Genomic DNA, 23582 nt, shown 5'->3' with positions numbered 1-23582 from the left:
GACTTAGGTACTGTACAGTAGTATCCACCAAAACTGAGTCAAAGAATCGAAAGGAGCACATCCTAATGTCCCTTACTGTATACTGTACAGTAGGCATAATGAATTCTGTTTCTGTATACAGTAGTGTACTATATGTACTGTGCGTAGGTACTTTACTTTACATTAGTGAAATGCGGATATTGTACAGTAAGTTATGTATTAGCATTTAAAAATGTATTCACTGATGATAATCCAGTAATGCATTTTTTAAGTAAATGAATCAGTCAGTTCCATATTAATGCAAAATAATTTAAAAACTTTACTACATTAGTAAAAGTACAGTAGTTTGATTAAATACATTTGGATTAGCCTGTAAAAGTACACAGCTATATCTGATTTTAGATTGATAGCTAAATCTAATTTATTCTTATTTTTCTTGTTTTATCCTCCAAAAATCATATGGATTTGATGTTTTGTTTGTTTGCTATTTATAAATGCAGACATGTTTCTTAGTATAGTTATAATAAACAGATTTTGTTAATTGTTAATTGCATTGATTACCAAACACTCGCTCAACCATGTACAGTACAATCTGTAGAATAGGATAATACAATCTGTAGGATAGGATAATACAATCTGTAGGATAGGATAATGTCTACATATTTGTTGTGCTTTGTCTGTTTAAAATACCTTACAGTGTGAATAAACTTAACTCGATTTTCAATGCTGTACATCTCCAAATACAGTGTATTACTGTACAATACTGTACTTGCCCAGTATCATAGAAAAACAGTATAGCATCTCATGTGTACAGTATCACATGTTTTGCCTGTAACATGCTAGGTTAAGAGTTACTTTGTGGTCTATGGTGTGATGCATGTATTAAATAATTTTTGTGATGTACAGTAATAAAACATGAAGTGGCATACAGTAAAATAATTCCATGTTCAAAATCAATTCAATACGATACAGTCATAAGTAAAATTATTTTTGATCACATGCTACTGTGTCAAAGTAGGGTATAGTAGCTTTCCCTAAGGGCAAAAGTGACATGCATATTGCAGTCATCTGCGTACAAAATATAACTAAACGTAGATAATTATTATGATCATTAATGTGACCTTTGAGAGTATGTCATTAAAATTCAAAATACATCTCCCTAGGAATTTAATGTGCAAATAATCTGACCTAAATTGTTTTGATTAATAATTTATATAGTATTTTCGTTCCTTTACCCTTGAAAATAATCCCTTAATGCGCTGATGATTCGTGGGTATCTGTAAATAATCCCGACATATTAATAAAACGATGCCGATGAATATTGTGAAACGTTTCATGGCCAAGATCAAGGGTAGATCAATCGATAAGAAGTTAGGTTATTTTTGTATTCATAATAAAAGTTGAAGGTAAAAACAGTTTTTGGAACAAAGGGATGTTTTGGTTAAATTAATAATACAAAGAAAATATAAACTTGTATTAGAACTTCAAAGGTTGTTGTCTGATCTTAAAAATAAAGATACTGTTTGGAAATTAAATACTGTGTTACTGTACAGTATGAAGAATACTGTAACTGTGTTAGGCCCTACTGTACAGGCACATGAAAGAATTGTGTTGCTGTGTGGTCGGTCCATTCTATTGTCATTTTCTTCTCCAGTAATTCTTTGAATGGATGGAGAAAGGAAGGCAAATTGACCAATCTCAGTACTACTAGGATTATTTTGTCAAAATAGCGGCACAAAAAACATAACAGTGCTAATTAATTATATGGCATTTAAATTGCATTACAATGTGACACATCATGACAACCAAGCATGTGAGAGCGTTTAAACTCAGGAGATAACCATGTAACAATTTGTACATAGAGTATGTGTTAGACATTAACTTTTTTTAAACATTTTTCAACATATTTAAGTACTGTATGTAATATTATTAAAAAGAATAATGTACTTAATTTAAAACATTGCTGTACATTCAATTGAATCTAGATTACTGCACTCTGTAAGTCTAAGTTGTTAAAATATAATAATTGTAAAACATGTCAAGTTTATTAGCAACCAAGTTTGATTTGTTAGCAAAATGGAATATTTCCTCCCAGGGGGTTGATGTCAATCTAAGGCCTTCTTTTGTCATTTCATATTTTTGACAACCTGCTGACATGAGCTTCAGGCTTTTTGTTTTGATTATTGGTTAGTCTGCTGCCACCAATGGTACTTGTATCGTTGAGTTTAAGTAACAGTCTTAGTAAATTGAAAACATTAACAATTTCTTCTTTTTAGTTAACCAATTTAGTAATTTTCATCAACATATACATCTGCTTATTACATATGTTGGCAGGTACGGCGATACATTTTAATTAACACAAGTATATTTACGATATTTAAGCCATTATACAACCATACAGTATGCGGTCCTAATATTCATTTTTTGTCAAACGGAAGGGGTGTCCCTTTACTTATAGCTACAGTACCGTGGTATTGCTTGTCAAACTTCATGCTCCTCACCTCCTGGCTCGAATAGAGGGCAGTGTTGAGCTAAAAACCAAACTCCTCCTTCAATACAACTTCAGATACTTTGGCATTTACTGTATGTTGTCACATGTACAGTAAAGTTTCTAATCAATGGCTTGTTTTGCATACTTTAACCTACATAAATTAAACTTTTTCTAAATTCAGTCGACTCTCCTGACATATAGTATAACCAGAAACTCATAACTTTTCATGACATCCAAAAGGTCTCAAATTCTCATTTACCATTAAAAACATTTGGTTACCAGAATTTCAGGAAACCAGACATTAGGGTGTCCAGTATTGGGACAGACTGTACAGTATGCTATAAATATCAAGTTTTTAACCGCCACCAAACTACTTTCTCAAGCTGGTCCTTTGTTAGATTCGGTCATAAAATATAGGCAGTAGTGAGAATGATGTCAATCTATGTCTATAAATGAACTTAGCTGAACTTACAACAAAAGCGTCCCATTTTTTCAGGTGCAACAATGCAAGTCTACGTTACAAAAGCGATAAATATGTTGCGGCCCTTCATTGTATAATAATGTACTATTGTAATCGCGGTTACTGATTGTGTGTGAGTTGAAGCAAGGCTATACATTGTATACTGGTTACAGACATGAGCCCAACACTTGTTGTGGTTTTTATTTAATAAATGACATGCAAAAGATGAAAGAAATTACTTTCTGCCTATGGCGATGAAATATATGAAATTCATTGATCATCAGTTATGCAGGTTTTTTCATATTGGTGGTTCATTGTTTGAGGTTTTTGTGTAGGTTTGTTATTTTAGGAGTGTTTAACCTGTCCCAGTTGGCATGCTAGGCCCTTTCCCCCTAGGCGGGCAAGGCCTTACCCTCAGGCTATACACTTCACTTTCAAAGTATTGTTTTAAGCACTCTATAAACGTGTCATACACAGTAACAAAGTCTGTAGCTTGTATATCAAATACTTTTAAAATTAGATTTGATCTTGATTGAGGCGCTCCTACAGGTTTTTAAACTTGATAAAATCTTGATAAAATGCCTCAACTTCTGCGTGTGTGTTATTTCTATAGGTGATGAGAAATGTTTAGGTTTGGTAATCAAGATTTACGTAAGTTTATTCACCTGACAAGTCCGAAATGATTGGTTTCTAGTTACGAAAACACAACATGTAAGAATCGTTGCTTTGAATAAGATACAAGTATTGTGTTTGTTGACGCAACAAAAGCTGAGCAAACGGTCATCGAACCTCACGACCGTAAAAATATTATCCTTTAAAATTTGAAAGTTCTCGTGCTAATAATGCTTTTTTTTCTTTATCCTGCAGATTGTTTTAAAAGCAAAGTTGTTTTAAGATCTTCCAGAAATAGCAACTAATAAAATATTTGTGAAATTTTATGACAAAATATTCAATAATAAAAGCATAGTATTATGGTGGATAAGATATGTTTTACAGCTCGGCCATAAACGATAAATTTGGATTGGTCCATTTTTTTAATGGTCCATGTTTTGATTGCATCAATTCTCCAACCTGCCGTTTAAAAAGAAACCAGCTCTCCCCTCCGCACTCCAAGGCCATTTGTTACCTAATTACCCCAATCCCCTCTCCATACTGTATCTAAGTGTGGTCCAAATATAGTTTAAAAACTTCCCAGTACAATTGCATTAATGTTATTAAAACTACCACATGTGAGTAGTTGCAATGAAATCAATCAAACATTCCAACTCTGATAGTGTACAACTGTGGTTGCTAATTAGAATCATGTATATTTTGAAGACATGTTTTGTAACATACTGTATCAACTCTTTTAAAAAATTCCCAGGTCTTTTATATTCAGAAGGTCTTAAGCGTGTGAACCATTTTAAAGCAGCTTTACTTTCCCTCTAAAAAACTAAATATGTGCCTGTATTTACAAACGTTGAGCCACAATACAATTTTTTTTTCTTTGTGCGATTTCTGTACAAAATAATGATGAATAGAAAATATGATGAATAGAAAATGTGTCAGTTTAAACTATGCCTTCCGAGCTTGAAGTGTATTTAACAATAAATATATAATTTACATGTTAGAATTGGGTCTTTCCTTTGTTGTTAGGCTGTCTAATTTTTCAGTGCTTCAATTCTACAATTACTTAGATTTCAGCAAATTGTGCTTGTTCCAATTATCTTGTTTCATTGGATGACAGCTAACTTTCGATACCATTTAGTCAGTCTTATTATATTTTTCAAAAATTGTTGATAATAAATATTACCCCCCAAGGCGTAACCTTTTTTTAAAGTACAGTTTATACCAAATTATAACCTGCTAAAGGTAGTGTGATATGGACGCAATCCCCTTCTATTCCAATTTAAAAGAAATTTATTTCAAACATTACTAATACTTTGAGCATTTTCATTAAATCAAATTTGATATAGCAATATACATTATATATATTTTTGGCTTGACCATTTGATACTGTAAATACACATTAATAAGATAGTATATGTAATATTTTGCTATGCTACTGTAAATCTTCCATGCCATACTTTGTTCTGCCCAGTATGTATTGTATTAACTTTAAACAATACAGTATTATTACAGTATTTCTACTTTACAGTACTGTACAACATATGTAGTTATTTCAGCAAATTTTCAATACTTTTCTGTCCTATATTTCTTGTATTTTATATAATGAGAATGTTCATTAGTTGACATTTGATAGTATACTGTAAATTTAGTCAAATTAAAAGCTTTTTCTTTTTAAGCTTTTAATGAATTTTGCTGACAGACAGAACTGCTAAAGACATTATTTTAATCTTTTTTTCTTTTTGCCAATATTCCCAATATAAATAAAATCCATGATTTAATTTGATGTTATCATAAATTAATAACAATAAGTTGTTAATTTTAAATATAATACATTAATAGTATTTAATTGTTCACTTTAAAGAAAAATCTGCATTCCATAGTAAACAGACTTTCTAATGTTATGATATTTAGGTTTAGTAAAATAGATTTAAATTGTTAATTAATACAGAAAATATGATCTACTTTTTTATTGTATCTTCAACAAATTTACTTTATATCTTTACAGTACTTTCTAAAAATTCTGACTTTTTACAAAGCTATTATATGTGGGCTAGACTTGGTTTTGTATACTACTTAATTATACTTTCTATTAACATGTTAGTATCAATACTCTAGTTTGCCTTTTCTTTTAGACATTTGGCTGTACTGTATCTTTATTTCTAGTATAATACTCGCAGCCCATGTCTGTTATTTTCTTATCGGCTTTATTATTTTTAGTTTTTTTCCAGCAATATCTTGAAAATAATATTTCATATTTGTGATCTTATATCTTACTGAACTCCAAGAGAAAGTGGGTTAAAAGTAATGATAAAAGGTGTTATTGTTATAAACTGGTGTAGTTTGACATCGTCATGCTAAAAGAGCTCTTTCTTTTTTTTCCACTATCACCTGCCTCAACATAAAACCATTAATTTCTTTTAATAAAACATTTACATTTTGATGCATTGATCAACGAAGAAGAAATTAAAAATGCCAACGAGTAACTTTCGAATTGATTGGATTAAAAAAAAGACTTGTTACGTTTGCGAGTGAATCGAAGATGACAGCAAAATCTAGGAATCCATTATTTAGCGGGCAATGAAAGAAATGGAGAATGTAACCTGGTTTTTGTTGCTATTTAGTCCTAGATTCCTATGTTCGTTATGATGACAGTGCTAGGAAAACTAGGGTAAGGAAAATTACCTTTCGCTCGCCATGTATTGTGTCTAATACTTCATTCTGTAATCGGATACATTCTGAAAATAGTACGTACATGTTTGTATGTTAAGATAAGTTGCAGAAATTATTATTTGGTAAATTGCAAACATCTTCAGTGATATTTATTGCAAATGTTTTTTTTTGGTTTTTTTTATTGCGTATGTCGTAATACTCCATCAGTTGATGTATGAAATGAAATCTAAAGTTTTACAAATTAGTGTAGTGACTTTGTTTATTATTTAATTATTTTTGTTGTTTTGGCTAAAAATTGCCCAATAGAACTTGTACTTTACAGAAGGTCATATTGAGGGGTGCAATTACTGTCCATGCTTTCGTAGCAAAGTGTAAATTCCTTCATTCATGTGGAGTACCGTAAATCTTGATATATTTTGTATTTCTGCTTCATTTAATCAGTTTTCAAATGAGTGTTGAATAGGTTACTAGATTGAATTGAATAACGTGCTAAACCTCAAGGGTGTGAAAACACCGAAGGTGTCAACAAATCCAATCAACTTGAAAGAAAATATCTTCAGATTTTAGGCACACAGCCAGATTTGGAATAATAGTGGGTTCTTTTTTTGTGTAAGGGGTTAGTTAGGGGGTTATGCCTTCAGGAGGGGTACTGTATTTTTACTCATTTTAGTTATACCTCTATACACTGTATGTACAGTACTATGGTACATCTTACTGTACTGTATATGGTCAGGCATGTTGGTACAGTATTTGGAGAGTCTAAATGCAATAGCCCTGGTGTCGTTTGGGTGAAAAATCTGAACCTTGAATCTTTATGCAGAATTTCCATGGATTTTCTATTTGCTTAAAATCTGCCAAAAGTTTAATTAAGTAAAATGTACCACTCCGTCAGAATGAATTTATTATTAAGTTAATCATCTCACCTTCGTATCCAGAAATATTAAATATATAGCATTCAAGTCAAGTCAACTAAACATTTATTTCTTCCTTCAATAAAATTAGGTAATCATAACAAATTCAAGTAAAATATAAAACATGTCAATTGATGATCAAAAAAAAAAAAAGTATACAGGTATCATTACATTGCTACAGTGGCCAGCATCATGATTTTAATCTGTATTTAGCATTTGCTTGACCTTCTAACCTTTATACTATCTTGTGATGTGTATCTAAAAGCAATAATCAAAATATCTAATTATAAGAGAACTTAACTGGAAAAACATTGCCAGTGGCCCCCTACCATATTCACTGTCATGTTATGTATGATATAAACTACCAATGAGCTTGCTAGTCAGACCTTAGTACCACATTAATAAGGAATACCGATACTGTATTTTACCCACTGTCCATACACCTCTTTTCCCCCCCCCCCCATTTTTTTTATTCACATTGACTGAGGGATGCAACACAGCCTCTGTAGTCATGTCTTATTAATGAGAGGAGTATAGTGATGCATATTTTGTGAACTCACATCTAAAGCACTGTATACACTATTAGTTTGTCAAAAAGACAAAAAGAATGATGTACCTAAATATGGTAGTGAATGCCCAAATATGGTAGTGATATGACATCATCATGTCCATACATGGGCACATCTCATTTTTGTCACATAAAGTTTGATAGTGTAGACAGAACTTTACAGTACCATATGCACCATATGTGATTTTTCCAAATGGGTTGCATTTGAATAAATATAAGTTTTATACACATGGTCAAAGTAATGGTATGACAGACAGCTATTTTTGCTTTATTGTTTGCGACGAGTTCTCAAATTTATCTTGTTAACGATCTTATAGTTCTCCCGTGCAAGATCTTTGGTTTTCGTGCATTTAAAAATTATCTATTGCATGCATGACTTCCTATTTGACTTGGTTATACCTTTAGCATTTCACACATTATTAATTTAGCCGGTTTCAAGTAGACATACCCCACTGGTAATATAGCACTTTCTGACTGTTAGAAAATTCAGTGGAAATTTCAGCTGTGTCGAATCATGTTGAGAGATAGTGAGATGTTTATCCAATTTCTACAGTCCGAGAAATAGATACCGGTATACATTTAAGTGTACGTTGTCGTCAGATTTGTTTTCGTATGGATTTTACCATGTCGCCAAAGTCCAGTTGAAGGCTTGAGCTGAGCATGCCAGTCACTTTCTGTCCGATTCATACAACGTAAGTGTTTAAACAAATTTGAGTTTGATTCATTTTGTATTCATGTTTTTGCCTTCATTTTCTGAAACATTTTTTTAAAATTTATAATTCTGTACCATACTGTTTCTTTGTTTTCCTATGTACTGTATTCAGATTTTGTAAATAAATGTTTATTATTGAAAAAATGCCTTTGTTTTAAGAAAGCCATGTGTTTCCTCTAGACATTAGAAAGTCACATTTTAAGACATTTAGGACATTGTAATGTTAATCAACATACACTGTAGCAATTTTTTTATATTTTATGAATTAAGATTATTAAAACTAGCATAATAAATAGTGTTACAGTACCTGACTCATGGTTAGTTAGACCATGGACCTAAGGTCCGTGGTTACACTTTACAGTACTAGGCAAGTTGGAGTATACTGTAAATAACCTAGCGATTTGATTGAGTAAGACTTTTTGTGCTACTGTTGACATTACAGTAGTACAGTAATGTCGTAAAACAACAGGTTGTGCGATCATGGCTCACAAAGTATTAGGTAAAGATGAAGCTGTGTGAAAGGACCTTTAATAACATTTTATCCTTTCCACCTTTCTCTAGGATCTATACCTATGTATGTTTGCAAAATAGTCTGAACAGATCCAATAGCAATTAAACTTAACAAGTTTTTTTGGAATTTATATTTTTAGATAATAATATTTGATATAAACATTTAGATTTTCTGCTACTGTACAACCTAAAAGCATGTGATGTTTTATAATATTAATGTTATGCTAATTCAAATAGGGTTGCTATACTCAAGATGGTTTTATTGATTTTGTTGGCAATTTTATTAACTCTTTTGATACATAATTTAGAAAAAGATGACACGATTTAATACCTAGAAACATCTGCACTCTAACTCATTATTAAATTTGAATATTTAATTTGAATAGACCGTTGGGAAACTCCCATTTGGTCTTACACAGTAATATGCTTTGTTATTGAGTTGATACATTTATTGTTATCCTATATGTTTGGCAATGTGCCACTTTATTAAATAATTAAAACAAATTGGACATAAAGAATATTTAGCTAATGAAAAATACCTCTTTGACCTCATTCTACTACATTGATAATTACATAAAGCTGTTTAAATTCATACATTAGTTTTTTATAACCTTAAAAGTACAACAAAGAAGCTCATTGTGTATTCGTTAGTGATCGTTTTCAAAAGTATTTTTGACATCTTCACCGATTATCTTGATTAAGAGAAGGATATCCCATGTGAAATGCCATTTCATTCGCGGACAAAATATGAGTTGTTATGAAAACATTATAATAGTATTTAAGTTTCTTTAACTCTCCTTATTTCAATTCTATCTGATGTCTTCATTTGTCATTGGCGCCTATTCTCGTAAAATAAGATTAATGTTCTATTGTAGAACAGATTACTAAAATGACCTACACGTACGCAGCTCTCTTTCATTTCACGTATCATTCGGAAAAAAAAATTCAGAATTTAGATTTAATTTTTCCTCGATGAGTTCGCATTTCACAAAATTGATTACATACTACGGTATATAGGAAATACAGCACATAATATTGACTGTGGTGATATGATAGCCTAACTTAAAGTATTGTATCATTTTAGCTTGAGGGTTTAACAGCTCTAGTTTGTATTCTAACTATACCAAAAACAAATATGTGTTGCGTATGAATTGATTTTGTGAAGCGAAAAATTTGAAATAATTCTCTTCTTGCACGCTACCTTAAAACGATCATTCATACCCACCCAACCATAGTGTGTACATATCGCAGTAATGTCGAATATGCTAACCAAGTAGTAACCATTGAAATCATGACAAATTTATAATTTATTTTAACATATGTAACATAAAATATATTGAATAGTAGAACTAAAGGGACCGTTTGGGACCCATCAAAGTGCCCCCTTAATCAGTGTGTCCCTTGAATAGAGTATGGGTTACAACATATTTCTCCAATAAATAATTTACACATTTTTATCATTTTTTCCCTTTCTAGTTGTTCAATTTATTCTTTAATGAACATCTACAGTAACAAACTATATTTTTGGGGTTTTTATTCAGTGTGAATTAAATTTATATTTATAAATATATTTAGTAGAACCCCTCCGAGGGGCAACCTATTCAGGGACATCTCTAGTAAGGGGACACTTTCAATGACATGTGTGAGGCAACCCATTTTTCAGGGGACATCCCTTTTTATGGGACACTTTACTCTAAAAAGGCCAATGTTTTAATACTAAACATACTATGATGAAACTTTGTTTAATTAATAGAAATTTTACTGTACTGTAGTTGTAAATGATAACACATGTTTTAAAAATCATTCTTGTTTTTAGTAGAAATTATAAAAACCCAAAATGTACACTTATATTGATGAAATCTACTTATTTATGTAAAACTTGACGAGTAATATATTAGTAGCAACACTGACCTTGAAAGTAAATTACTGTATAAGAAAATAAGTTACCATGTTTTACACAACCTTAGGAAATGAAATTTTTCAGTTAAATTGTTTGTGTTCAATTTTTTTTATTCCATTCTGAATAGAAACATAGAATTGTTTCATAACAAAATACTGAATCATTATGGAAAATGATGGTTTATTATAAATTAAATTAAAAATCACCATGAACTTAATAAAACAATTCTTTGTTACATTTAGTTTGACTTACTGTACATTGATTATGTTATACAATTAATTTCTTTACCAATTATTTTTAAAAGTTTTGATTCTTAAATCAGTTTACATCACTTTTTGTGTTTTATTTGTTTGTTTCCAACCCACTAATTACTAATTGTCTTTCCACTCTGATTCTGTCGCCAAATAATTACAAAAGAAAATGAACCATATTTTATTTTTCATAAATTTAACAATATAATTGTACAAACCTTTACGAAAACAAATATATTTTAATTTTTTTTTTCTAAATTATTTTCAATTTATAACTAATTCCAGATAATAACAGATTCCATACAATTACTTTTTAATTTAAGGATCAACATATAGATAGTCATTATTCAGATTTTAATGAAAGTTTTTTTCTCTAATATTTTAGCCAATTTTCTATATCTAAATCATGACTTGATCATAATTCTTGGTAGATTACAGTATTTATCATAGCATATTGAAATAAGTACGGCGATTGCTTTAAAACAGTAATTAATGTTTAATTTATTAATAAAAGGAAAATTAGTGTATAATATGGATTTTTGAAATTGAAACCAGTAAACTAATCATACTGTATGGTCTGATACTGTACCGATCCTGCACCCAGTGCTTTGTACTTTTTCTCCACATATAGCATCTGTATCTATTCAGTATCATGGCAAATTCTTTTATACAGTGTCACATGTGCTGCTGGTATTATGGTTAGCTTTGGCCTATGATACACATGCCATGTGATACATACGTGATACTGTAATACAGAGTTTACCAAGATACTGGACTAGTTTCAAGATACAGTATCAAGAATCGGCTATTCCCTGTCAGTAACAAGCTGCAGGTTCATTATCAATGTGACATCATGTTCTAAGGCCAACAGTGTTTCTATAATGTCATTAATGTCAGAAAGAAAGTAGGACTTGTTTAACATTTACTATTTTTAAATGTCATACTGTAGATAGTTATGTTATTTTAAACAATGCTATTCTTTATCGTAACACCACATTCATGAACAATGTGATGTTTTCTCAGGTCAAATGTTTGTTATTCTAGTATAGTCCAATTTGAACTCATCGTTCCAAATGATTTTATTGGTTTGGCGTCATTTTAGATTCTTTTTGCACGTGATTAATTTCAGGCCCATTTTATACGATGGTTTGTTCTCACACTTAAATAACTGTATCAATTCTGTTACTAAGTTTGACCGTACTACCCTTCAGTACATAGACTCACAGTCTGCGATCCGTCAGTGAACCTCCATGTAAAGCACTCATAATTATCAAAAATAAAAAATTGATCATGAAAAATATTTCAGAATTGCTAACAAGGATAGTATCGATGGTGTTTAGCGTAAACTGTGTCGTCGGAGGGAGAATGTCGCTGGAATGATCAAGTTGTTCGATAATTTACCTGGACCTTGTTTTTCGGTGGAATGAAGTTGTTAGATTCAAACCAGGTTGAAGCTTTTTCTAGATTTAAACCCAAATTGTTATTATAAAAACTAGGAATACTAAAAACATTTAATCTTTATGAATAATTGAAGAAAAAAAGTCGAAACAAATCTTGAGTTTAATTTATCTAAATATAATTGTCTAGAGAGATACTTAATATTCAATTATTTAATTAGACATTTTGAATAGAATGACTTTTAGTTTTAAATAGTGTTAATTAACTTTGATTTGGACATATTCAATTCATGGTAAATAGTCTCTACAGCATAACACATACAACATGTCACTATGTGATGCGTTCATGTGTGACAAGTTACGGATTTAGTAAACAAATAAACACAAATATATTTCAATTTACATTTAAATGTGAAGCATTTAACATCATGACCCAAGATGAAAAGATTTTTAGACATTTAATTTTGAGATCTTTTTCATTTTAACTAATTAAAAAAAACATTATAAACAACATAAACGGAATCCACGGCAATTTTTTTAAAGTTATAAACTGAATCTAAAGGAATTTTGTGTAAGCTATAGTGTTTGCGATGATTCAAAATATTCAATTTTAGTTGTTAGATTTCCACGAGTTGATCCTCGTTCCGCGTCAACGTCCATTACTACAACAAAATGTTTAAATAGGTCACTATACGATGAGGTAGTCGGTCAGTTTACCTGTATCACATGACAAGATTTTGCTGCTGCCCAGATGAGTTATGAACTAGTAATGTCCAGTATCTTTATTCTAAGGCCGTAGCACGCTGGCATCAGTCACTAGTTACACGTTAAACCTATATATTATTACTTTCAATCAAGATTTATGCGTCGTATCGTTAGCTTCCTTTTGCATATTGGCACTGATTACGATACGTTATTCTACTCCAATGATCACTATTAATAACGATTAAGATATAATATTAAAACTTCCTTATTTTTTATCAAGTAAACTCGGTACATTTGATAATATAACGTGAATAATTTAAAGTAAATTAGAAGAATTAATCAAAGCATTCAACCTATGTTTCCTATTTGAATTGTTAATGCCATTAATTACAGTAAATAACTGTATTAAAACTAGTTTTATGCGGTTAATAGTACTACTACAAAAAATTAAGCCAAAAAAACCCCTGCTGATTACTACTACTGTACTGTAATTTTATTGTTTGTATCCTTTAAATCCTAAACATAAAAGCTCATGTTTTTACTTGGAATAATGCTTGCATAATGAAACATTTTTATAGTAGGTTTGTAATTTGTATGCACAAAGTTTAGTATTCATTTAATGATACCATTTCAATTTTTTTTTTTAAACACCCCTTTAAACAAATGGAATAGTCAAAATAGCAATTAATGTAATGTGTCCTTAGGTGGGCATTGACCAGTACGTTTTTTATTTATTATTTATCATTACTGTCACAATTAATAAAATCGTTTTAATGTAATTGTTGGGAAAAGAGTAGATAATCTTAATTACCAAAGCGTTGTTTTAGATAAACCCTTGTGAATAAATGTCAGAGTGGTAAACAGTCAGCCTCTAGTGATACCTTGCGAGATTACTGTAAAAATGTAACAAATACATTCTGTGGTAAAAACATGAGTACTACCCATTCAAGAGATCTGTAATATTTTTTTGCTTTTTGCGTTGTAGACAAAACGTTTGAATGCAGCATTGTAAATGTAGGTTCTAGTTTGACCTTAGTGACATACAGAAAGTAAAAACCTGTAAATATTGCTTTAACCTATATGTCACATACAATAAAGCCTAATTAAAATTCATGAAAAATAAAATGTGTAAAATGATATACAGTAAATGAGAGGATTTGAAAAAAATGATTATTGTTCAAAATCCTGGATCTACCACGTTTAGGGTTTGTATGCAAATGTCAGGAAATGTTGGTAGACAAATTTTGCAAACAATATGATATTAATTTTATGAAGAGTCTTGATTTATGAGTGCTAAACTTTAGACTGGGTTGAAAAAATTAGGTTTTCTACAGAACATTAACATAGAATATCAATAAGCCTGTATGACTTAAATCTGGTATTTATCAGAACTCAAGTGGTTCCTGCAGATCATTGAACATTAGTGGTAAAATCCAGACAGACTCATCCAGCATCCGTCTCAATTTTGAGAATCCTCCCCCCCCCCCCCCAAATTAATTGCCAAGTCTTTACTCTACAACTACTGTACTGACTGCGTCTAAAAATACAGTACATCATGTCAACATTTTGTATTATTGCTGTTTCATTATTTTGCTTATGTTCAATTGAACTAGAACATAAGAAAAGGTTATCAAAATCGTTGATTCACCATATCTAGGTTACCACCATTAATACCAATAAATTCTTATTATATTTCCTTTACAAATCTTAATCTCCAATATCGAAAGAAAAATAGAGGGTGTAAAGCCGATTGATGGATTCCATTGTTCAGCTTTAATACATTTTACAATCTAATTGAATAAAATATCAGATTTCTTTTTAGGTGGCTCCAAAGGAATTAATTTTCTTTTACCTATTATTCTCAAGACTATTGTGTTTTCTTTATTTTACCATAAGAACATTACTTTTAAATCTGTTATAAAAACATGCTGCTGGTCATACGATAAGATTCTGATTTTGAAATGTGGCTGTAAACACTGTGCTATTCGCAGTATCAAAGAGATATTATAAGAAGCTTAAGATTTAAAATTAACTTTAACAGTCGGAATCAATTTATGATTTCAAACAGATTTACTGCACAGTTCCGAATAATTTATTTCAAGAAAATATCAACGTTAGAATTATGCAATATGATATAACGCATAATAGGTGCTGTATTTCACATAAATTTCACTTAAGCCGCCAGAGCCACTGAATTCCTTACTTATAGGTTATAATGTTGTGCGTCCTAAAGATGGCATCCAATAATGTTGTAAGTAATAACTATGCAAATTGGAATCCAACTCCTATTCATTCATCATACTGCTACAGGTACAGAAATAATGTGTTTTAAATTAAATTAATTACTACTGGACCTGGGGAAATTTCGAAAGCATCGCAAAACGCCTGGAGGAATACCATACTATCCAATTAAACACATCTTATTGTTTTTCTATATCAAAGAGTTAGGAATCGTAAATTAAATTAATTGAAATAAATATACATTGAAAGTAGGCCGTTGTGTATTGGGTCACCAGTGTATACTTCAAATTTCCAAAAATTGATTTAATATAAGAGATCTAATTTAGTTTTAAACAAATGTAGCAATCTGTGCATACGGACCCTTGAGGTATTAACAATAATTTAGATTTGAAGAAAGTAGATGCACAGTTTAGTACTTTGGTTCAACATAAAATACAGTAGAACCACTATTAAGGATACTCCTTCTAGACCCAGCAAAGTGTCCCTTTAATAGAAGTGTCCCCTGAATATTGAATATGTTGTAGGAACATAGTGCACTCATGAAACCAAACAACACAAGCATGGTTTCTGAGAGTACAAAGGAAAGTCATCTGTGGAAAAACACACAAACTAACAAGCACCTCATGAATTGGAATAAAGCTGTTTACACTATCAAACTAGTTTGACAAAAAAAAGTGTGATATGCCCAAGTATGGTAGTGATATGACATCATCATGTCCATATGTATGGACACATCACATATTTTGAATAAAATTGATAGTGTAGACAGAGCTTTAGGATAAAAATATTAAAAGAAATACTAACAACATGAAAAGACAATAACTACTGTAGAGACTTAAGGCAAGTCTAATGAGAGAAAAGTATTTACTTAAGTACATAATATGTACAGTTACTGTACTGTGTAGATCATGGAATATGATTTGTTTGTAGTATATGAGTTTGATGCATTTAGATTTCAAATATCTTTACATGAATGTATTAAATCTAACAACTTTTCACATTTAATGAATTATAATTAAAATATGTGTCATAAGAAATGAATGTTATGTTGTAGATGGAATAATAATGTATATTTACTCTGGTTGTGTCCACCTTAGTTTACAATGTAAAATGTAGGTAATGTACACATTAATAAAATGTAGGTTAAGTATTCCAGCGTATGCCCTATTTTTTTCTTGTTCTTAATTCTGATTGGTTGAGAACCTAATTAATATGGGCGGCAGGTTTATAAGACTGATATCTTTATTGATTAAAATTGTAGCAATTCATAAATTTGTTTACAGTATTAGGTTTACTTACAATAGTAAGAAATCGTTTGTTAAAGTACATTCGATATTTGAGTTTAACAAACTGTTTATTTATAACGGATTTGGAATATTGTAGGATTTAGAAGTTTCCTAAATAAAGCTATCAATAGCGAAACCTACATGCACAGATTTCCTCTTTTCACTATTTAATCCTCCTTATTTAATCCTCTTTATGATCTATTTATCAGTTTATGATCTATTTATCAATTTATGATCCATATGGAAACCTACACAAATTGTTTACTGTAAATTGTTTTACTTCCTCAATCAGTTTTCCTATTAAGTATTATGCTGTGATTCCCCAATGTAAAAAACCTTACCCTGTTTAATATCCTTACATCCCCCAGCCCACCTATGTTATGTTATTTGCTGATACACTATTACAATACCAGATACCCAGGTTGTAATAAATGTGTCTGTTTTTGCAGAAATGCTGGTATTCTGAATGCGTTTTTAATGGTAAAAAAGAAACCTTTTAGACCTCAAGAAATTCTTTGGGAAAGTTTCCAGTGTTTAAAGTGTCGGTATAGGGGAGTCGACTGTACTATAAACATTATTTACATTGCGAGACTTTTATTTCTTTTGTATTTCACTTAATACCAATTATGTATGCATCTATTTATGTGACTACATCTATTTTCATTAGTAGTAAAGTGCAAAATGCTGTTAGTTGTAAAAAGGTATTTGTGGACTATTGGTAGAGGCTGGGGAAGGGGAGTTACTTAGTTGTAATGTAATCTCTCTTTTACTTGATTATGACTAAAGCTCTGCCTACACTATCAAACTTTATGTGACATATGTGATATATAGACAAGATGATGTCATATCAATACCATATTTGGGCGTATCACTACCATATTTGGGCACATCACAATTGTTTTGATAGTGTAGACAGAGCTTAAGTGAGTATATTATATAATAAAATGGCCAAGTTGATTATGTACATTTCTAATGACTTTCAATCTACACCTTGTTTTGTTAAAAGGTCAAATAGAGAGTCTTGCATATTAATGCTTTCAAAGTATCTGTTATGATTGATAGATTAATCTTTATATGGAGATTACATCTTATCTGTTTATTACTTTGATGAGTATAATTAATGATTGATATCAACTATATTTTTGATTTTTAAATAGTTTGCATACATAAATATAGTTATTTATAATGTAAATTTATATCCATCAATATTCTAATCTTTATTTTGTTTGTTATAATTATTAAGTACAGGATAAAACATATTTGACCAATATATGACTTGATTAAGAATTTAGTTTTTTTTATTTATTTATTTATTTATTTTTTCTCTAACTTTTATTTTACTTACTCTGGACGCACCTTCATTCAAGAAGTGTGCCACTGTTTCAAAAGTGCAGCTTCCAAATAAATTATTATTACTGTATAACACCCCCTCAAGAGACTTCCTCGGCCTTTCTTTCTCCATAGTTAGACATAGAGGAAAATCAGAATTAAAAAGAATAAAAGAAAACTAAACAAAAAAAAGACTATTCTTGATTTCCAACTGTTGACATTCAGAAATAGTCAACTCTCCTAATACCGGACTTTTTAAAGGTTAAAAAAGTCCCAAATTCATTCCTACCATTAAAAACACATTATGATTACCAGACATATTAGGCCAGAGGTGTCTGATATTGGGAGAGTTGATTGTATATGAATTTAGACAAATATTTTATGAAAAAGTATAATCATTTTAATAAATAAGTACAAGATTTAATATGAATATAGTCTTAAAAATATATAGATTATATATAAGTTCTGGGTTTGACACAGTTCACTAAGAAAAACAGAATTCTAAAGAATTTTTAAACAAAATGTTGCATAATATTTCCGAACAAATGGAAGCACCTATGATTACATTATATATACATACTTGATTGAAACATTCAAATTTAATAAAGGTATATTTCTTTAAGATTATAAGGAATCTTAAATATTATATTTTTTTAGTGAAATGATTAAAATATGACCTTGTAAATGATCATGGCTATCTGATTTTATTCCGCAAGAACATTGATTATGTTCACAGCTGCATAAATTGTAATATACAGTACTTGAATCTTTTGGAGGTTGCATTCTTTATCTATAATTACATCACACCTGAGATAATCCCTTTGTCATATAGGATAATCCCCTTTGTCATATAGGATAATCTCCTTTGTCCCACGAGTGAAACCTGTAGTGGCACTGTTGTTGGAATCTACCATTCAGAATGAGTAATTCTTTTAAATAACACTTGAATGCATTGCCCCAATTTTAAATGTGCATGTTGGGTTTCCACAGGCTTGCAATAGCATACACACAGGCAGAAGACTGCCTTGTGTGTAAATACAGATATATTTATCTCTAAACACCTCTCAGTGCATGTGCCCTTATTTCAAGTGTGCAACGGTGGGTTTTCACAGGCTTGCAATAGCATACACACAGGCAGAAGACTGCCTTATGTGTAAATACAGATATATTTATCTCTAAACACCTCTCAATGCATGTGCCCCTATTTCAAGTGTGCAGCAGTGGGTTTTCACAGGCTTGCTATAGCATACACTGTGTATGCAGAATAACGCCTTATGTGTAAATAATATAATAGGATCTAAAGACAAAGCTGAGATTGTAGATGTAGTTCTTTGATCCAAAAAACGAGGCAAACATTCAAAAAGTACCTTTTGTAAAGGTCACAACCGGTACATATTTAAACTGAGCTTTTGAAGGAGGTTTTCGTGTTTGACCTAACTGGTAGAGCAAATTTGTTTTTCACACCTGTACACATTAGAGGGGGAGTGTATTGTACTGACTAAATAAAAGAAAGATCCTGATTGGCTGATAGCTGTGTTGAGCTGTGTAGGCTATAGAGATTCACTCATTGTGCTGTATGCTCTGTTTGCAGCATAAGCTAAACCTCTGGTTGTGTTCAGCCAATAGTTTGAATGTAGCAAAAGCATTGCATGCTATCCTTCATGTACTCTACGGATATTTTCTAAATCTTTTTTTTTTATTTGCTGTTGGATAAATACATCTATCATAGATGAGTTTTGGAAGGTTTCTTGGCAATAGGGGTAAGTTCCAACTTCGTTCTAAAAATATTAGAATGATAATTACTATACACATTTGATGTGTAATAGTTTTAATATGGGTAATTTCCAACCTTAACAATACTAGTATAATTCAAGGCTCAAAATTCACTCTAACAAACTAGAAATTATTATTAGATTTTTCATATTGCTAGTTATACTGTACACATGTTTTGATGGTTACTAATTATAATAGGTATGGTTATATTGATACTCATTTGGGGATAGTTAATTTGACACCTTATCCAGGGAGGTGAACCCAACTGTATCGTCACATACCTGTACACACAATAGTTGATTTACATAATAGTACAAAGCAATTGTGCTCAAACTCAATCAAAGAAAAAAAACAAAATTATACTGAAAAAATGACAATGCTGTGGATACTAGAGGCTAAATTTCAATGGAGATAATAAATAAAAATATTTAAAAAATATGAAATAAAATAAGCAAAAAGCTAAATAAAAACGATAATTTAAATTAAAATAGCCAGAAAGAAGTGGTAAGCTTTAAAAAAATACTATTTCTTCTTCAAGCCTAATTATTATATATATAGTACAGTACCTGCATATACGGTATTTTATTCAGATGAAATAAAAAATGAATTTTATGGACATATTTATTTCCTGAGGATGACAAATTAATGAAGAAATATTGCATGTTGCGATTCTGATTTTTCATTTCTTGGAATATTACTGTGTGTATTATTCAGATAACTTGCATAATTTTGAATAAAAATGCCCCATTTTGAAGTGCATAATAGCTAGAAACTTTAGGCACCTTCAGGACTTTGGTAGATAATGTGCACTTAACTTAACTGAAATCTTATTAAAATAATATTACAAAATATTCTGGAGAAATCATTTATCAGCTTTAATATTCTAAATTATGAAAGAAAACCCAAATCATTAAATTATACATTATTCTGTGAGTAATGTGGGTTATATATGTCATAGGCAAAATTTTGTATAATAAACCTTTGCCGTTAAACTGTAGGATTTAAATGAAATTTATTATGACAGTGAAGTTAGACTGAATAATGAGGGATGATACTAATCCTATGTCGCTTCCTATTCAAATCCTGTAAAGATACTAAAAGGTATTATTATTTATTAACCATTCCAATAAATGAAATATATACACTTAATTTCTATATTTCTCCCTCTGTAACCTGTTTATTTCACTCCAATATCATTTACTAATTGAACTAATATTACAAAATTACACATTTTCTAGAAGAAAATATTATTTAACATTTTTGTATACTACAAAATAGCTTGGTGCTGACTAGATATAAATACACACTGTGATAAGTAGGAATTTATTAATAATACTATAAGTGCAGACTGTAAAGTGTATATTCTCAATATTTTTACAGTATTACTTTAAAATAGTTTTAAATTTTAATATGTAAAAATATAACTGGGAAACTCTGAGAAAAATATAATATCTAGCATTAAACTAAGATGACCCTAAGATTGTCAAAAACGTAATCATTAGATTTCTAATTTATTATTTTTTTTTGCTTTGACTGCTTGGTTATTTTACACCTAAGAAAATTGACTTGATATTGATGATAATTTCCCCTCTCTCTTAACATATCACCTGTTTTCATGGAGTGTGAAACTTGTAATTGGTAAATTAGTGAGTCTTTTGTTGTCAGATACTGTTTACCTATGTAGCTATTGATTTAGCTATAGGATTTCTATAAGAGGCTTTCGATTGGATGTAAGACTTATGTGCTTGTGTAGTACCAGATCGGATATTTTTTTTAATGTGAGCAAATTTCACTTCAAATTTGTAAATAAAGCTTAACCGTGCATCATGGGTAATTTGTATGCACTTTTTCCTGTCAGACTTGCCCGTTGCTTAGTTCAGTTGAGATTTGATTTGATTTTCAAGATTTGATTTTATTCAGGTTTCAACATAAAATTACAAGACAAAGTTTAAAAATACAAAAAGAAACTAAAGAGAGACTTTAAATATACTATTTAAATAATTTTCTTGCATTATTACAGCAAGAACCCATTATAACATAAATGTTTATAGGATGACATACTATCAAGAAAGAAAAACATCTAATGTTGTTATGAAAACACTGTATGCTTTCCTCTAAAGACATTTTCTGAAAGATTTTTAAAAATAACATAAAAATTATGAGTAAGTTATTGCGTTAATGACAGCGGCAAAGCTGAGCTAATGAGTAATGAAACGCAATCTGTAAATGAAGAAGTCAAAGGTCAAAAGAACGGTCTAGTTCAACAGCTTTTAAGTTTAGTTGATTATCATGTGGGGCAGGTATCGCCGTATCTCGGCCTAGTCAATTATTGCTCTGAATATTTTAATGTATATTGTTTATAAAGTGGTATTTGATCTCTTTACAATTAGATGAAAATATTCGGTAGCACATGTCAATTTCAAAGTTTGTCAATTTCAATTATTTATTTAATATATTGTTTTATATTATGGTCACACCTGTAGTAACTTTTCTGGTTCAATGGGATCATGTTTATATTAAAATATATTATAGAATATATGTATTATTATTAACTATGGTATATATTACATCCATCCTAAAGAAATATACTGAGGTTAACCATCTAGACAGACACACAACTTACCACTGGGAGACAAAAATTAATTGAAGTGTGTTGTACACTTTAAATTTGGGTATGTCTTGTTAGATGGAGATGGTAAAGTACAATAGATACCTTATTGTATTTATGTTTTGTTTATATTTTAATGTTAAATACCTAATGTGATTTACTTGCAATAGGTACAAGTCTACAGTATTTCGTGCCTAGCTTACCTGGATAAACTGACATTCGCCTATTCTCTCCGAGAAGAGAGCTACAACTTGAATATATAAAATGTTATTAAACATCCCTATCAGATAATGGTACATTCCTACCAACACCATTTTTGGTTTTGGTTACTCTGTATTATTGTTAATACAGTACAGTATGTACATCAATTAAAATGAATTTGAAACAATTTCTTGTTTATTCATATAATACATAATAGATCAAATACAGATGAACTATGTAATATTGTTTATTTATATAATACTCAATTGATCATATACATCACTTTGACAGATTTGATTCAAGTTAAAAATCAAGTATATATGTTTCATATGGGAATTTCTATATTAAATCTTAATTTATAATTTAAATTTACTGACTTCTGAATAAATAATACGATTTTTAATTTAAAAACAGCCGTCAAGGGACGTGCATTTATTACTAAGCATTCTGTAAAACACGACAAATGATACATGATTCCTTGCCAATTTTCATGTTCGACTATCAAAGTCAAAAACTCATCGAACCTCGTAAATTAAAAACTTGAGGTTGGAAGCAAGGATATTTTTTTTTATAAATATTCCTTATATGTCTAGTAATTTATAGAATCATACATATATTAAAAAGAGAGTTTGATTTATATGTGTTCCTCTGAGAGAACATGCCTTAGAAATGTACATAATAAATATGACATGAAGCGTGTTAGAAAGCAAACGCACTGGAAAAACTTAACATTGATGAAATTTGATGTTTTTGTGTAAAAGTTTTTTTAATTCAACACACTGTATAAAATTCTTTTTTCTCGTAAATTTTCAACTTGTTTCATCTATCTACAGGTGATTCTCAGTTCTCCAATTGAATCAATCCAAATCCGTCCATTAAAATACCCCTCTCCCTTTTTTTAAGACCTGTCAAATTAGACTGAACCATGTTAAAGTTTTCTACGATCTTCCACAGTACAGTACTTGCTATCGTAATTTTATC

General features: G+C 30.3%; 1 protein-coding gene across 2 annotated transcripts in view; it reads left to right on the top strand.

Moving 5' to 3' along the window:
* The window catches only part of LOC144837699 (activin receptor type-1-like), an 80471-nt gene that overhangs the window by 2838 nt on the left and 54051 nt on the right, over window positions 1–23582 (top strand). Inside the window, exon 1 of one of the 2 annotated variants that reach the window (XM_078692929.1) lies at window positions 19578–19779. The exons of the other annotated variant lie outside the window; for it this stretch is intronic. Coding sequence (XP_078549055.1) covers window positions 19749–19779 — 31 coding nt within the window. The 5' untranslated portion in view covers window positions 19578–19748. Of the gene's footprint in view, window positions 1–19577; window positions 19780–23582 lie in introns of those variants that run through there. 2 annotated transcript variants of the gene reach the window in all.

Source organism: Antedon bifida, chromosome 1, assembly GCF_963402885.1.
Source record: "Antedon bifida chromosome 1, ecAntBifi1.1, whole genome shotgun sequence".
Lineage (NCBI taxonomy): Eukaryota > Metazoa > Echinodermata > Crinoidea > Comatulida > Antedonidae > Antedon > Antedon bifida.
This window is presented reverse-complemented; position numbering and strand designations above follow the sequence as displayed.